The 18,448-nt window shown below is 33.9% G+C and overlaps 1 protein-coding gene and 6 non-coding genes across 8 annotated transcripts in view; 4 read left to right on the forward strand and 3 right to left on the reverse strand.

The window, feature by feature from the left end:
* Positions 1–1,657: 1,657 nt before the first annotated feature.
* LOC116844791 (synaptic vesicular amine transporter) overlaps positions 1,658–18,448 on the reverse strand; it is a 47,513-nt gene continuing 30,722 nt past the window's right edge. For both annotated transcript variants that reach the window (XM_032816842.1, XM_032816841.1), the window contains exons 2-12: positions 16,857–16,999; positions 13,654–13,878; positions 12,952–13,144; positions 12,295–12,437; positions 11,192–11,374; positions 9,808–9,909; positions 9,448–9,622; positions 9,135–9,186; positions 7,031–7,214; positions 4,879–5,012; positions 1,658–4,561 (exon numbers count right to left, since the gene is read on the reverse strand). In XM_032816842.1, coding sequence (XP_032672733.1) covers positions 4,493–4,561; positions 4,879–5,012; positions 7,031–7,214; positions 9,135–9,186; positions 9,448–9,622; positions 9,808–9,909; positions 11,192–11,374; positions 12,295–12,437; positions 12,952–13,144; positions 13,654–13,878; positions 16,857–16,971 — 1,575 coding nt within the window. In that variant the 5' untranslated portion in view covers positions 16,972–16,999 and the 3' untranslated portion in view covers positions 1,658–4,492. The remainder of the gene's footprint in view (positions 4,562–4,878; positions 5,013–7,030; positions 7,215–9,134; positions 9,187–9,447; positions 9,623–9,807; positions 9,910–11,191; positions 11,375–12,294; positions 12,438–12,951; positions 13,145–13,653; positions 13,879–16,856; positions 17,000–18,448) is intronic.
* Positions 6,409–6,479, forward strand: Trnag-gcc. The gene has a single exon. It is a non-coding gene; the product is annotated as a tRNA-Gly (tRNA).
* Positions 7,771–7,841, forward strand: Trnag-gcc. The gene has a single exon. It is a non-coding gene; the product is annotated as a tRNA-Gly (tRNA).
* On the reverse strand, positions 9,256–9,328 carry Trnak-uuu. Its single transcript has one exon. It is a non-coding gene; the product is annotated as a tRNA-Lys (tRNA).
* On the forward strand, positions 11,620–11,690 carry Trnag-gcc. The gene has a single exon. It is a non-coding gene; the product is annotated as a tRNA-Gly (tRNA).
* Trnag-gcc lies at positions 11,927–11,997 on the reverse strand. The gene has a single exon. It is a non-coding gene; the product is annotated as a tRNA-Gly (tRNA).
* On the forward strand, positions 14,131–14,202 carry Trnaa-cgc. Its single transcript has one exon. It is a non-coding gene; the product is annotated as a tRNA-Ala (tRNA).

An 18,448-nucleotide genomic window follows, 5' to 3' on the forward strand; every position in this document is an offset into this window, starting at 1 on the left:
ATAAAGATAAATCAATTTGATGATAAAGATAAATCAACAATTTTTGCTGCAATTTTTACTACAATATTTTCTCCATCTATAGTTATTTCATCAAAACTAAAATTTTGTAGAAAAATGTATATATAATTGGCGGCAGAAAGGTTGCCGCCGCTTTTCAGTTTTGCAACGCATCTGTATTCAATAGAAGAATCTTTTCTTCTTCTTTTTTAAATAATTTCCTTCAAAGATAATTTTTCCTATTAGATATCGAATGCGTTCTGAAGCTCATTGAGAACAAAATATTACGATATTTTCGTGTTACATGATTTAATACTCTTGACAATATAGATTGTCCCTTATGATTTCAATTGATTCTATTCATACTTGGTTGAGACGATACAACACAAATGTCCAAAATACATCCCAGAAATGTCCTAGAGATGTTTGATATCTGTGAGACGTTTCTAAAATGGACATTTGTGCTGTATGAATAATGTTCAATTGATCCTCATTTTATTAATCTCTGACAATATATATTGTCTTTTATGATTCTGATTAATTCTATTTAACACAAAAATGTATCAAAACCAATCTGTCTCGAAACTGAGATTTATTCGCGATTAAAAGAGGAAAGGAATATTATTTCTAAGTCGTTGATTTTTTAACATATCATTTATAATTATAATTTATCGCGCAACACACATAAGGGGGCCAACCGCTGGTCATATTATATGTTACCCTCGTATTCAGCAGATATGTCATCGTCGTGTTAACTAACTCACTGACTCGTTGAATCACTAACTCACGTCGCTTAAGCGCGTGTTGCTCATTAAATTTCAACGTGAGAGATCGACGGCGTAAACATGCGACACAGATACAACAATTTGTCCCTCTCATGCGCAAATTGCGGAGAAAAACTGAACGATAGATTCTGCGCGGCTTTCCAGTGAAACTTGATGCTGAACTTTCAAGTGATCTTTAACGTCAGTTACTTCATAGCATATAATATTCGCGATGATAAATCTGATATAACGTACGTGGACAAATAATTCTTTCCCACTTAAGTCAACCAAATATAACGCGAGTGTTTACATACACACACATACATACACACACACACACACGCACGCACACACGCACATACCATATGCGTATGCACACATACGCACGCGTAGATATTGCGCAGGAGAATAAATCTGAAATGAGAGAAGATCCACCGAGGTTACAGGAAATGTCGGTGGAACAACATCCTTCAAGGTATCTCAGCGGCGACAACGTTCAATTCATTAGTTTTACTACACTTACGTATAAGGGAACGAGACTGCTCAGATATATTGTGCAATATAGATATGCGATATAGTACAACAGCTCAAGTAACAACATTGAGTCTCACGACAATACAGAGAATGCTATTACTCATTGCCATTATTATTCTTACGAAATAAGAATAGTGGTAATAACGATGTTACGCGTGAAAATGATAAGCAACGGCGCCGTAACGTGTACGACAGAAGGAGACGTAAGTAGAACGCAATAATGGAAAAAAAAAATAGAACTCTGCTACTTCGGAAGAAAAACCAAAACGCTAATTCGCACGGCTCGAGAAATCGTCACAATTTCGGCTCGTTCGCTTTTCACCTCACTTTTGCCTTCCTTCCTTTCTTTCTCTTTTCTTTTCTTCGCCTCTCTTTCGTTGTCGTGTTCTCTCCCTCGCTTCTTCCTCTCGATATATCTTTTCACGACGTTCCTAAATATTTATATATGTATATTGACGGGACGAGCGTTGGCGAGGGATTCGCGAATCGAATTGACTCGCGCTTCGTACCGGGAGTAGGTGCGTAAAAAGGCTTTTACGACCTTGTGTGTTCGGAATCCGCAGTGGAAAGCTGTAGTCTAATGCCAGAATGTCACAACAGTTGTACCGTGCGAATCGCTACTTTCACTGTTTTCCGCGCTCGTCCTCTCACAGACCCCTTTCTTTACTTCGTTTTGTATCATAACTACACACGAAGAAGATTCGGACACCAACATATAACTCCAAATTGTCCGCGTGCAACTTCTGATCATAACTATATATATGTATATATATATATATATATATATATATATATATATATATATATATATTTTATATGTTTGTATATATATATATATCTTTCTAGAGATATTATGATGTAACGCTGCTTATAATCTGCTCTTTAACACTGCGTAAGCGAACGCGCTACATGCTCTAATCGCGCACGTCTTTTACGTGCAATCACTACAATTGGATCATCGCCTTGGCAAGTGTCTCCGGTGAAAGTGGCCTGGTAGCTTAGGATCTCAACAGGTGTTTACTCGGCTCGCTTCTACGTACAAGGTATAACTCGGTCGTACACACAACAACGAGATGCGCCGATATGTAATAAATACACGACAATTTCTTTTTTTTTTTTTCTTTTTTTTCCGAGCAATCGCATCTACACGAAGATACATCACATAGATAGAATGACACGTAGATAGAACGCGTATATAAGTATACGCTCGGGAGTAACGTTAAGCTACGCTATTTTCTATATTGCTTCTACGAACGTTCTATTTTCGCGGGGTCCGGTCTCTCTCTCTCTTTCTCTCTCTCTCTCTCTTTCTCTCTGTCTTGGCAACAAATAAATCATCACAGCTAGAGTTTCCCGCGGCGAATCCTCATAGAGTTTATCATATAATTCGCAAATCCCGCGAACGCTTCGTGTACTCCGTCCATTCATTTTTTTTTCTTCCTATTTTCTGTATTCTTTTTCTTTCTATTTTTCTTTAATAAGCTTAAATATTATTCTCTGTCGCGACAAATCTCACGGCGTTCTCCGCGAATTCTTCCGGGATGTGTGAGGAACGCGATCGGGGAGAAACAAAGATTAACGTTGAAGAATCTCTTTTGGAGAAACGCCGGAATTTGCGCCCGCTTGCGTAAGCTCGAACCGCTTTTTCACGGCTTGCTCTCTTTCTCTCTCTCTCTCTCTTTTTTTTTCTTGCGAGTTCTCGGTAAGTCGCACGCGCCGGGGTGCCTCGCGTGAGAGAAACGTCGCCGTTTTCGCGACGTGAAAGGAGAGTGCATTCGATTTCCATATGTAAAGCTACGAAGAACTCTTCATGACACCCGACCGTCGCGTTTTTCGCCGGTTTCCCTGCAGCCATTCAGGGAAACCAAATCAGGCGGTTCTTCAGGAAGCAAGAGACTGAATTTATCGCAATGTTTCTTCGTCACCTTGAGGAACCAGCCGGGCGTTTTCATGCAATTTACCGAACGCGCGATTCCGTCGCGATTTGTTCTCTCCTCCCGCTCACACGTCGATATAATCCTTATTTGTGAAACAATCTTATCTCTAATATACTTAATATTACGTGTAATCCTTCGATGCTGTAATTTCTTCGGGCGCAGAGTTATGACTTCGGTCTTTTGCGTCCGTTTTTTTGGATTTATTTCTTTTTTTTTTGTTTGTGTTTTTCTTATTTTCTCTCATACGTTGAGTCCCTCCGCCGTATCCTGTGAGGGCTTTAGAGGCGTTTCGCATACAAAGGGCGAACCGCCGACTTCTCGTATTCCCCGGTCAATTTCGCCCTTTGTGTCCAGGACGCGTTAGAGTTATGGAAACCTAAAAGCTTTTGCGCTTAATAGCAACTTTCACGTCGTATTTGTTCTCTTCTTATTATTACGTGTCATCGAGACACGATTTAATGTGGATATATATATCTATCCATCGCACACTACGATATAATAAGATTCTTTTTTTTTCTTCTGTCCCGCGACTTCCTAGGTCGCTCTTTTGATCTATTTGTCTATTACATACAGTACACAGACATACACTCTATAATATATCCAGGACTTATCTTGTGAACTTATACGAACTCGAGAATGTATGAGATCTCTCGAGGCTGCCTCCGAACGTGTGCAGAACTGTGTGCTTATATAGAATATATCATTTTTATAAATACCAAGCGTGGTGTTGTGCGACTTCTTCGAGTCTATTTTTGTATGAGATCGTCCGCATTTCTCTCGCCGGTGGTGGCGACAAACTATTCGTGAAAACGTTACTCGGTTACAAATAATTTTACATTTACGTGTAATTTTTCCAAATGTTATCAGGTGCATGTCAACGGTTGCGCTTATTGTCGATGTTTGTAACTCCTTATCATTTATGGAACTTAAAGTATAGATATTCACATGTCGATAATATTAAATGAAAGAGAAATAAGTTATTGTGTAATTCTAATAAGATTAAATAATTTTAATAAAATAAACTAAAATTGAAATTCGAATCAGAAAGTGAGAATATTGAGAGATTCCTTCTTTTTCAGAGATTTCTTTAACATATTGTTGTGGAAAAATTAAAAAAATATATATAGAGATTAACATTTATTATTCGTTCAATTACAATTTATTATTCGTACTTCCTTTTTTAACAAAAGAAAGAAGGAACGAATAATAAATTCGCTCTAAATCAAACAGAAGTGTATCAGAAACGTTTAGAATCGCTGTTTATTGGTCCTCTTCCTCGTTCTGGTACGTGACGTATCGCACAGACGATTTTTCGCCGATTATCAATGACTGCAATTCGATATATTTCAGAATTAGTCATGAATTCTCGGGAATATAAATTTTAAGAAATTTGCAATATTGTGCGCACAGTGAAAGAGGTTTCTTTGGCATCAGTATTTTTTTTGGATTTGTTTAATTGAAATAATATAATTTTATATGAAATTTTTAATCTTTTCACATTAAGCCACGAAATGATTAATTAATCGGTCGTATTTGTTACTACAAAAATTAGTTGAGATTATTTCAATGGCTAAATTTTTTTGAATCCAATATAAAAAGTGTTACATACGAAAATATATTTTTTCCGTGTACAAAAAAAACTTTACCTTTTTCTCTTCTTTGGTCGGTGGCGCTTTCAAGAAGTACATGAGAGGCGCATAAATGAAATTTAATATAGCTATTCCGAAAAGCATCCATTCGAAACCAATAGTGTTGACCAAAGTTCCGCTCAATGCGGGACCTACGACACGAAAGATATTTTGTTGAATTCTGTAATGCAACATGTAAGATAAATGTTCCAATGACTAAACTAATAAAAAAGCACGATTAGTGTTTTACATTTTTATTAATAAATAATTAATAGAATCACTAATAAAACTGACATCTACATAAAACTTTGGTTTGTCAACGATCGAGAAATAATAGGAAATAAAATAGTCAATAAATATTAATTATAAACATAATGAGATATATTAGATAATGTTGTATCAGTAGTTGAACTGAAAAACTAAATCATCTAAATTATTAAATAATACAGATTTAATGATTAAATGATCATTAAAAATAATATTACAAATTGGAACGAAGAAATATTTTTTAACAAAATTTTGAAAGATTTTTAGAAGTATTAAACAAATTATTTTAATATTTCAATTATTGGGGCAATATTCAATCACAGAAATATATATTTTACACAATGTATTTTAAACAGATATTGAATTATTGAAATTTTACATACGGAAACTTTAAATTAGGATATTGTAAAAATATATGGCAAGAATATATATAGATTTGCTCCTTTTTGTTCTGAATCATATAGATGATATTTATATGTAGAGATGTAAAATTACCGTCAGATTCAAAGTGACAATTACTTACGATAAAATTACGATAAGATACTAATATATTGGTAATTTTGGTAAAATTCGTTGTTTTTGACATGCACAAATATTCGTGATTTCCGCACTAATATACTAGATAACATTCTTCTTGTATTCTCATCAAATGTACATATAAAGTACATCTAATAATCTCTGATATGTTTCTCAGATTAAAGAAAGGAAACAACTTTCTCTCTTTCCCCCTCTCTCTCTCTCTCTCTCTCTCTCTCTCTCTCTCTCTCTCTCTCCGAAAGTATTAAAGTTTCCATTCCTTAAAATACTAACAATTTTAAATTATATATCATAGTTTAGTCGTTGAAACAACAAAGTAATAAATGAAAATGCTGTAAGTTTGTAGAATGATATGAAAAGTTTAGATTGAGTCTGTTTTCGAGGAATAAACAATATAGATTGAGACTTTAAAAATCTTTTTAAGTTTTTTTCTAGTTACTGTGTACCTAGTTTCTTAATTACTATGCTATATATATCAATATATCAATAGTATCAAAATATTTTATGAAAAATATGAATGAAATAAAGTGTCTTACTCATCTTAAGGGCTAAATGCTTCTTTTGAGGTTTATATTAAAATTTTTTATTTCTGTAATTTTTTCTGAATTACCATTTTATCAGCTTTTTAAAATTTATTAAATAAAAATGTTATTGTCAGGTTAAATCATTTTTATCTCTTTTTATATATAATATATATGACACAGTTACGAGTTACTATGAAAATAATCTGAAGGATTTCAAGAAGCATCGGTGGTTCAGTGGTAGAATGCTCGCCTGCCACGCGGGCGGCCCGGGTTCGATTCCCGGCCGATGCAACTGTACTTTTGTACCCTCTCTCTTTTTTCTTTTTTAATTTTTTAAAAGTTTTCTTCTTGTTTTAATCTTCAAACGCTAGTGCATGTTCTCGTGATCTAACGTACAGTACATCCCTCACACAGTACCCTTATTATATCGAATATCTTATTATATTATGTTGAATTATTCAACTTAAATATCGAACATTGCACAGAACAATTTGTTACTGATAATACAATTGGAAAAAATTAATAACTTTGTATCAACAAAAATATTTGAAAATATTGAGCATAATTTTTTTAAACGAGGTTATGCTTTCGTAAAACTTGAATTCGAGAATCGCGACGAATTAATGCCCTTTCCCTTATAGAAATATTATACTAAGAATCATTGATAATTACTTATTATCCAGTATTTTTAATACTGAAAATAAGTAATTATCAATGATTCTTAGTATGATATTTCTATAAGGGTTCTTCGTCACTATTACGTAATATTCGGCATATGTATAAAAGAAATTCTTCTTTCTTTCTTACATATTATTGATGAGTGCCATCTTATTGTCACGTACCTATAGCAAAGCCCAAACAAAATGCCACGTCGCCGATAGCATAAACGCTTCCGTAAACAGCGGTGTGTCGTATGTCCACTAGATAACCCAGCTCGGGCATCATTGAACTGTCCACCATACCAATAGCAAATCCCAGACCCGCATTTGGTATAATCAAATGGTCGATACTTTTTGCCAATGGAATCTGCGAAATAAGTTAATTTTTACATGAAGTAGAATAACCCAGTAAACATCAACTGACAAGAACATTATATCAGTGTTATAATTTGCCAAAATCTTTCTCAAAATTAAAAAAGACATTCAGCAATGTAAGTATAATATAATATATAGTGTATACATAATAATTACATTGTTGAGAGAAATAATAACAGTGATGTAATGTTACTGTTAGTTGGTGTTTATACTGGGTGGAAACTATTTCTCATTAACCGTTGTTTGCTACAAAGCTAAAATTGACGGAGCCAAAATTGACGTACTTCGTTAGAGCATAACTTTATTTGAGCATAAACTCAACGTACCTATAATTCAGTTACAGTTAATACAGTTCTGTATTTGTATAATTCAATGAGACATTTAACCACGGGACGTAAAATAATGTTACATTTACGAATATACGAGAAATCAATACAGATGAAAAATTAACTGAAATATATATTGCTTCATGGTCAATCAGTGTTACGCGGAGACAATTTTATAGTAAAAATTACTATCGATTTTTTCAAGAACACAGATTGGCAACCGCATCGGTGGTTCAGTGGTAGAATGCTCGCCTGCCACGCGGGCGGCCCGGGTTCGATTCCCGGCCGATGCAATCTTTTTGAAATTTTATTATTTTATGCTTTGAGATTACGTACAAAAACTTAATTATACAAATAGATTGACATGCTGCCGCAATTCACTATTTTTTTATTTCATATATACTACTTATACATTAGAATCTAAATTTTGCTATTAAAAAATTTGCTATGTTTTTGCTATGTGAACAAGATTTACTATATTTCTTAGAAAGATAGACTCACTGACAATTTATTCCTACACCATAAGAAATATTGTAGAATAGAAAAAAGTAGAGATGGGGGATACTTGAAAACCTTAAACTTTGAAACCCCTAAGAAACTCAAAAAGGTTTCAAGTTTCGAAGACTTCGCGTTTATTTGTGTGATGCAAAATTCTCGAAACTTGAGACAGAGATGCCATTTTCGAAATATAACAGTACGCTACAGCATGTAAAGAGGATAGCGCATCAGACTAGCAAACTAGAATCTGAAAGAGTTCGGATGTTAGTGTTGTTAAACACTAACTGTTGTTAAACAAAAAACTTTATTAAATTTTTTAAGTAGTTCAATAGTGATGATAGATAGAAACTCTAAAGAATTCAAAATTTTATCTGGTTTTAGTTTTCTCATATTCAAAAATAATTATTTTTATTTAGTTTTTATATACTTATTAATTATATTTAATATTCTACTTAATTATATTTAATAAATATTCTATCTAATCATATTTAATTAATATTCTATCTAATTATGTCTAATTAATATTTAAAACTTGATTTTTAAAAAATCTTGTAGAGTTTCTAGTTCCTGTGTATGTAATATTAAAAATTTAAAGCTTTATTTTCTGAAAAAAATTTTGTTGAGTTTTTAGTTTCTGAAATAGTGATACAAACAATCATATTTATCTGTTTTAAGCTAAAAGGTTGATTTTTTAAATAAAAAACGTAATATAAAGTAAAAAATGTAAAAAGTGAAAAGTGTAATAAAGTGTAAAAATATAAAAAATATAAAAAGTGTAATTATAAAGAAGCTTGTTTTATGCACAATTACCCTCTCTCATTTTAATTAGCATTTCAGGTTTGGATAGTTTCAAGTTTTGAGAATTTCGAGAGTTTTGGGGCTTCACAGCTTCAGATTCAAGTTTTGAGGACCTAAAAATCAGGTTTTCACTCATTCCTAGAAAAAAGTTTGTATAAAAAATAATTAATCCATATAACGCGACTAATAGACCGTGAAGCAATTTCTTCAGCACACACCTTGACGTGAGTACAAGTGGCGAGAAGTCGATTATTCTAGCATACGTAACAAAAAAAACATAATGTACTTACGCACATCAAGCAGAGACCAATAACGACGAGTCCTATCAGCGACGCTAACCATCTGCAAGCATACAAGCACATATGCTGTGACAAGTACGAGAGCGAGTGTACGTACAAAAAGATAAGTTTTCGCCCGAACAGGGACTCGAACCCTGGACCCTCAGATTAAAAGTCTGATGCTCTACCGACTGAGCTATCCGGGCGACATATCGTTCTGGCTCTAACAGTCCCGTCATCGTTATAATGATTCAATGGTCGAGGTCGCCTGGACTTCGGGGACGACTCCCCGCTGTAAACAAGTCGACGTCCACCTGCCGCTTACCTGCCCATTTTATGTCCCAAGGGTCCGAAAAGGTTCGTGCCGATTAGGTAGCTTATACTGGCCGGTAGGAATGTCGCTCCCTGTTTCCAACGACTCGCGCCCATCGTGTCCATCATCCAAATCGGCAGGCTCGGTTCCAACATAGCGATACCCATATTCGCGAACGTGATTGCGCCTGGAATGTCAGAATGATACACGTTAATATATGTTTCGCTCAAAACACGAATGTCGATTGTGTCTTATATATTTTCGTTCATTCCGCGAAATGGTGAATCTTGAACGGTTACGCGGGTAGATTACGTAACTCGCTCGAAGTTCACGATATTGCGAGATCACAGATCTTATCTTTGTTTCTCGTACCGGCGGCCAAAACGATGTATGGATCGGTGATTAGAGATTTCAACGACGGCGGTTCCGCTTCCGTGTAGACGACTGACGGTTGAAGCATCAGAAGCTGCAATACTTGAATACGAAAAATTATTAAGTTATCAGGAAAAATCAAACGTTGCGCAACGATAGATTGTCATTGTTAAGCATGTATTGCCTATATTTAAAAAAAATGAACAAATTTTGAAAGAAATTAGAGATTAATCCATATCGCACATCTAAAATTGACCACAATTTTAAACATTAATTCAAAGTTTGGATCAAGAGTTATTCTACTTTGAAGTTAAGTATACACATGATGACGTCAAATGATCCATTAACGTCATTTGACGTCATCCCATTACTGAGGAGTATTTTAAATCGTGATGTTATAGAAATATATAGTTTTAAAAAAGTTGGCTTTTTAAATCGCTTAAAAAAACAAGAAAGAAACGGTTTTTGCGAAAAATCGTTGTTTTTGCTATTTAAAGAAAAGATATTTAAAGAAAAAATGTTTGATTTGAAGAATAAACTATGATTTTATTTATTTATATATAATTTGTTTTTTGTTTTCTTTGTACTTAACATTATTATAAATACAAAGAAATTTTAAGATTAAAGATTGTGGAAAAACATTTCTTACAAACATGTAAGAATTAAAATGTTATATCATAAAGTCTCAGGTTTTATTATCTTTATAGGGTAAAACATCCTCTGCAATGACATAATGATTACCGTATGACCTATATAAAATGTAATATAATAATCCAGAAATTATTAAAGGGAGGGGAGTTAATTTAATTTAACTTCAGTTAAATATACGTGTTTTCTTCATCTTAAAGAAGTAAATATGGGAGGTTCTAATATTTACGCATGAATTTTATTCATAAATGTTGATCATTCTGTCGAATATACATTTCTGCTCTTCAAAATAAATTTCTACCGTGTTTTGATACTTTAATTTATCAAATGCTAAACCAATTTTTTCTTTTAATTGCCTGATATTTATAATTTCTTCAGAATACAATTGATTTAATATGGCTCCATAAAAAAATCGATTTTCTCGAAAGCAAATATATGACATATGAAAAAACTTGATTCTACGTTTTCTATTTATTTTTTCATGTAGAATCACTCTCTTCCCAGTTATACTGCCAGTTCTGGGACATCCTGTATATATTACGAAATATAGAAATGTATTCCTAATTTTCAATCATTTTATGCAAAGACTATACGGGCAATACATCTTTAAACAGCAATGCGAACGATTCAATTGTGAAGACATAGCGCCAATAAATATCACGTTTCATTCATTCTCGACATACATGTTACTATAGTGCACGCAAGTACTTCGTATCGCGAGTGTATTTGTACTTACATCCATCACCGAGAGCCAATGCAGAAAGGACTAAAAACGGGGCAGACTTTCCAACAAATTCGTACATAACTCCACCAAACGGAGGGCCGATGAGAACTCCAAGAGCCAAGCCACCCAGCGCGATTCCCATGGCATTACCGCGTTCTTTATCATCTTGATATCTTTCTGCCAACATGCCCATTCCTATAGACAAAATTAAATGTTCATAGTTTCAGTAATATTAACGTCATTATGGATGAATAGGAAAGAATGACCTCGAAAGTGAAAGGAAGGCGGTACGTTCTTTTTTATTCTACAAGATTAATTTATTCTAATATTCTAAGTGTTAGTATATATATATACTGTAATGTATATATATATATATATATATATATGTATGTTTACTATCGTGTACAAATTATATTCCAGTTTCCGCTAAACTGACAACAGCATCGGTGGTTCAGTGGTAGAATGCTCGCCTGCCACGCGGGCGGCCCGGGTTCGATTCCCGGCCGATGCAATCTTTTTGAAATTTTATTATTTTATGTTTTGATTATTTATAAAAAATTCATTGTACGAATAAAAGGTGAGAGTAATCTTTTTTCCACAATAAAGCATTTGCAGAACAAAAAATGGTTTTATGTATTGCAGGCATTTATCCAGAATATAAATAAAAAGAAAGTGCTTACGAAGTAGTCTATAAAGAGCCCATAAAAAATTTTTAAATATTTAACAAATAAGAAAGCAACAAAAGATTGCATCGGCCGGGAATCGAACCCGGGCCGCCCGCGTGGCAGGCGAGCATTCTACCACTGAACCACCGATGCTTGTGTCGTAGTTCGCGAAATAATTCTAATCTGTTCCAGAATTTATAATAAAATTCATAAACTTTGGACAATTCAAGCTAAAGATTTTAATTGGAGAAAGCGTATAGTCCAAAGAGAAAATAAATACATTTATTTGCTTTTAGTATATTGAATATTTATTTGTTTTTAATATATTGAAAAACAGTATTTTTATCTTTAAGTGTACTGCAAAACAGTATTTTTGCACAAATTTCTCAAGAGATATTTGGGAATGATTGATTAGATAATACACAATACTTAAGTTGCTGATATAATTACCGGAAACACTAGAACACGACGAACCGATACCTTGGAGAGCTCGCGCTAAGAAAAGTATACCGTAGCTTCGTCCGAAAGCGAAAATCAGCGTAGATAAAAACATGATGATGAATCCAGTAAACATAGGTATGCTATAACCAATCCTGCAAGCAAACACACAGATCTTGCGTTATATACATTATATGTTTATATACGGCGAAAGCAATCAAATAATGTTTTTATCAAATTATTTATATGATTTTATAGAAACATAGCCAATTATACTAATAAAACTTAAATTAAGAACATGTTAATATTAGATAGTTATTAGATAGTTATGTGTTTTCACATTAAATCTTGTTTTCTTTATTAAATATTTTATTAAATTATAACAAATATATTATTAAATTTTGTTCTTTATTAAGTCTTGTTCTGAATAAAATTGCTAAATTGAATTTTTGAAGGAAAAAGATTGAGAAACATTTTTTCTATATAGAATAATTCTGTTAAGGTCATATATAATGGTTAAATAACTATTATAATTAATTTTTATCCTCAAGAATCACTTCGGTTGCTATGAATCATTTTGTTCTTAATTTGATTTGAATTTAAATGAATTTTTATACAGATCTGATATATTCAAGGACAAATATATTATCATATATATTTAAGGCTTACTTGTGGGTCAATGGCCCAACTATAGGATTAGCTAACAATTGGACAAAGGCCTTAGAAGCGAACATCATTCCTACTGCCACGGTTTCCTCCAATAATTCCCGGTGTCTTTGCTCCTTTTCCTTTATTTCCTTTATTTCCGACAACGTGAGATTAGCCGTATTAATTTCTGAAATTACTGTAATTCCTGAAATTTCTGAAATTAAAAAGAAGAGAATATTCGTACGAGGTGTTCATTTCGTTCCGAGATGTTCAAAAACCTATATTAAAATTATATTAAAATCGTGTATTTATCTTAGACATACGAATTATTCATCGGTAGTCCATATATAAATTGATATTTATTTTTAAAAGAACACATATCTTCGCAAACACACTTCGTGCAAATATATAATTATATGGAGAGAATATTATATAGTTTTTTTTATATAAATTCTTTTCAATTTTACTCTTTGTTCCTAGTAGTACAGGGATACTGTCAGTATTGTCTATCTAGCTAAGAAGCATAATAAATTTCATTAGAGACATAGCAAATTTTTTAATAGCAATTTCTGTTCTTAAAATACTTTGAAATGAAAGGATAATAAATTATTGTAGAATGTCGATTTATTTCTCGCTTTTACAAAATCTTCTAGCAATTTTTACTATAAAATTCTCTCCGTGTATAATAAAAGTGCATTAATATGATGATCAATAATGCCTTACCCACGTCCATAGCGGGGGTGGTGGGGGGTCGAAATCCAGTAGGAACCGATATATTCGGGGTGCAAGGACATTTTGGTGTTGTTGACATTGTCGTTTCTGTCGTTGTAGTTGTCGGCGAGACGGCAGTGGCGACTGTAGTTCGACGAGATGCGCTTCCTTCCAGGTGTTCACTTAGCGTTGCGTTAGGATGTTTGATATCGTAGAGGAATTCCGGTATTATTGGAACTGTGAAAGTTCAATCAATACATGTAAAAATGAGGAAGCGATATAATTCATTAAAAAATTGTAAAATATCTTTCCTGGAACTAAATTTTCGATATAGTCGCAGTGGTTCAAGCTTCGCAGAAACGATGAACAGTGACACGCCTTATTTTGCACGATATCATATTCACAAGTGAACAATAGGTTATTAATAAATTGAAGGGTAGGATGTGATATAATCTAACTAAAGGAAATTTGAAACACATTTTATCAATCGGGGGTGTAACTCAGTGGTAGAGTGTCTGCTTCGCATGCTGAAAGTCCTGGGTTCAAATCCCAGCACCTCCAACCATTCTTTTTTGTCCGCTGCGATTCTTTTTCTCAAATGACCATGCATTGAGAATTATTGTTACTAAGACTCGTATTTTCGTAATTTTTTAAATAACAATAAATTATTTATGAGATGATATATCTACAAATTTTTTCTAAAGCCCTTTGAACTTGATAAAATTTTAAGAAACCTGGGCGATCGTTGTGCTACAGATGGCTGAATTTGAAGGAGTGCAGAAGAATTTATAAACTTTTTGTTACTCGCGCGCGCGCATTTAATACGATTGCGCGCTTCACGATTTATGGGAGGGGCATTTCGCGCGATTTTATTCATTTAGACCGATGCAGGCAACGATTGAAAGTGGATCTCGCGATTTGTTCGATAAGCGTGACGACGTTCCGCGAGTTTGTACCCGCGACGATCACTGGTCTACACGGTGCTGAATAAATGCATGACCACTTATCCGGATTGGCGGCACGATACACGAAAGGCCATACGTTCCGCCGAGATTCCGGGGACCGGTGCGCGATAAACGAACGTTTTCTGAATTAAACATAAGATCTCGCGCGGTCGCTGAGAGGTGGCAGCCGTCGATGGGATGCCGACGGAATGCCGAGGGTGTTAAAAGCTGAGTTAACCGCGCGATAATATGGATTAAGCGTGAAATATCCGTGACGATAAAAGCTCCCGCGGAATCCCGTAATTCTCTGTATTTTGCCGATCTCTGGGCATTTTCGCTCGTACGTTTGCACGGCATCTTCGAGATGTGAATAATTTAATTTGTTCACAACGATAATCCAAATATCTCTCGTTATGATGATGATTTAATCCCTGGGAACCGTCGATTTTACAACTAGGGATGTGCGATTTCACGATATATCGCAAGCACTGCGATTTTCTTTGCTTGGATCGCAATGCGATTGGACCTTTATCGCAACATCGTGTCTACGATTCAAAATCACACTTGCGATTCAAAATTATTCATCATTTTAGTTTAATGCAAATATTGCGCAAATTTCTGTGCAAATATTGCGCGACAATTTATGATATTTTGTATTATCTAAATCAAAACTTATTTAGAGGCATAATGGGATTATGTCGTTATAACATGTTATGATATTTTAAAATGTTACGTTGCATGATTTTTTTTATATTATTTCTATACATATTTTTTTTATATGTATATATTTCAGAAGATTACCAAAGATTGCTTACATTTAATATTGATTGTCATTTATATTTTAATAAAAAAATATAATAAAAAGGTAGTCTTATTTTATGAAAAAAATGTTATCAATAAATAATGATAGTTAATTAAACATGCAATAACACACCTTTATATATTGTATGTCTTAATAAGTTACTTTTAAAAACATTTGAAAATTAATTATTCGGAAATAAACAAGTTTTATAAAATGTTTCCAATCTTGTCCCGTATAGAAAGCATAATGAGGTTAAGTGATGTTTTTAAGAAAACATCATTTAACTTCATTAAATGCTTTCATTTTTAAATATTCTTTTACAGTAAAACTTGTATTTTCTTATAGTGAACATTTCAAAGAATATTTTTATGCAATACAAAGAAAGAGATGAGATTTATTTATCTATAACATTTGTTTAAACATTACTCTTCACGCGATAGGTCACGCTCTTGTGATTAAAAATCGCGCGCGATTCAAAATCATATTTGCGATACAAAATTGTGGTGCGATATATTGCATTCATTGCGATTGTTAAGAAAGATCGCATCGCGACACACAATTTCATAAATCGCACATCCCTACTTACAGCCACACGGTTGAGAGAAAGTGATGAAGTTAATAGTTCCCTACTTGACCTACTGGAACTTAAAGTTATAAGTCTAAAGAGGTAACTCCGCGGCTCGGCTGAAAAGGAGTCGCCAGAAAACACGATATCAACTTCAATTCAATGCAACGTAACAAAAATATAAATAAATGACGTGTGATGAATATATCATTTATTTACAAGTTATGCAATTATTATAAAAGAACTATTATCTAGGATATTTCATCGACAAATTCACGAGGTCAGCTTAGCGGAACTTGCAAAAAAAATATAACCAACTGTATTTACAATTGGAAGAAGAAAACTATATTAAATTGTTACAATTAATACGCTTTCCATCAAGCCGTATTCGCAGCGGTAAAATTAAGGAAGTTCTAGTGTTTGACCAAATATAAGGTAGACCTATAATATGTACATAATACAAAAGTTAATTGCCTTAACAATACGTAACGGAAATTTCAATATGCAATAATGGAAGAGCATAAGGGACTATTAATCTCTCTCTCTCTCTCTCTCTCTCTCTCTAATTTATAGAAAATGGGATACAGGATGGTTTAAGCGATGGCTAGAATTGCCTAACATATGTAAGGACAGAGAAGATCTTGGCGTGTGCGATACATCTTGCAGGACATTATTATCATTTAAAAAAAAAAATTATTTACTTAAATAAAGTCCTGTGACTAGCTCTTATATAGTCCAAAAAAATATATTAAATTTAGTGTAGTTATACATTTAAAGAACTTCTACTTCTACGGTTTCTTTAATAAAAGTTACCAGCTTCATTAATTGTTAAAGTACGAATAGGCAACAGACGGTTAATGTCAAGTTTTAACTGTTTGATTTGTAATTTGATAAGGCCACTTACCCACAGTCGTCAGCAACATATTATCCAACAGCAGCGCGATAGCAACGATGATGAGAACGAGCCTGCGGGATTCCCGGCATCGTTGCAACCAGCCGCTCCATTCTCCGCCCCCCATTCTCGAATCTTATCCCTCCGCTGATGCTCTACGACATCCACGAGACGATCAGTCGGTTACTTTTGCCATTACCTCGTGCGTCTACCTCGCGCGAAGACGATGTCGCGTGGACAAACGTCGCGGTTAAGCACACATACGACGTGTCAATAAAATCTCATTACTACTCGCCGCCATTCTTCTCATCGGCTTCGTTTTCTTGGCAGAAATTACGAGGGCAAATAGAAATTACGTGGAACCACCCGTCCGATTTCTTCAGGTCGCTCGACGGAAACGTCCCCTCGCGAGGACGAAGAATCGAGTCACGTTACGTCAACACTTCACCGCGCACTACGAGACTCTCTTTGAACGGGTTTTCGTTAAACCTACTACACTCGTCAATCGTGATTCGATCAGGATTCGAAAAGAAAAGCATGTTCTATAACATAAGCTCGGAGCTCTAACTGTGTCTTGTAAATGCTTAAAGAGTTGAAAGGACTCCGCACGTTTTTTATGGAAAAGTGACCCCAAATTGCTCCGTTCTGAAATATCTTTTTTATGATTCAGAACAAATGTCTCTATTGTCAACAAACAATTATATAAAATCAGACAGTAAAAAAATAGGGCGCACTGAGATCATAGAATCCAAGCATCTGCTGTTTTATCTCTTTCAGATAATCTGATGCCTTCTTTTATGTGTAATGAGTACATACGCGCGTCATTCATAAATGTAAATGCTGCGCACGCGCGCGCACGTGTTATCCGTGTGTGCGCGGTTATGTACCCGTATATGTATATGTGTAGTAAGCTATTAGCGCGGACGTTCTTAGGGTTGACTAGTCAATATGCGGAACAATCAAGCGTTTTAGTCAAAGTCCGAAATAGTTTTGTGTTTCGGCTTTTGATTGATGTGTTTTTAGTCAATCAGGAGTGACTATCATGACTTGTTTAAGTTAAAAATTAAAAAAGTCACGATAAAACTCCTGTTTAGGAGGTACTTTCAATGATTGTGTCTTTATATTGTAAATGTAAGGATCATCGTGTCTTGAGTAACCATCAACATGTTTTAGCTGTCATTCGTTGTCTATTAAAAAATTATTAACAAAAAAATCAATATGAAAGTAGAAAAAAAATTTGAAGAAAGAGAGTATTTAAAACCGCACTTTGAATACTTCTAGCCCGAAAAACTGTCCAAGTAATTGCCTATAAGAATTTTACAACAAAATTAATAAGTATTTCTTTAGTAATTTTTTCCGGAGAATCGATCCCCGCTGTTAGTTTAAAAAAATTTTAATTGTTAATAATTTGTTTAAACAGTTATTGATTAAATAAATGAGAAAAATTAATTTTTTTCTACATTTGAATATGTTTTGACGCGATATCCTATTTTACATAGTTACGAGGAGCCTGCAGATTATAGTTTAGGCTCAGGCATTAATGAATTAACGGATTAATTTTTTTTATTGTATGAAATATGTACAGATTAACAGATAACTAACGA

This window comes from Odontomachus brunneus, unplaced genomic scaffold (genome assembly GCF_010583005.1).
Source record: "Odontomachus brunneus isolate Ranch 3 - 2012 unplaced genomic scaffold, Obru_v1 Obru_scaffold_046, whole genome shotgun sequence".
Taxonomy (NCBI): domain Eukaryota; kingdom Metazoa; phylum Arthropoda; class Insecta; order Hymenoptera; family Formicidae; genus Odontomachus; species Odontomachus brunneus.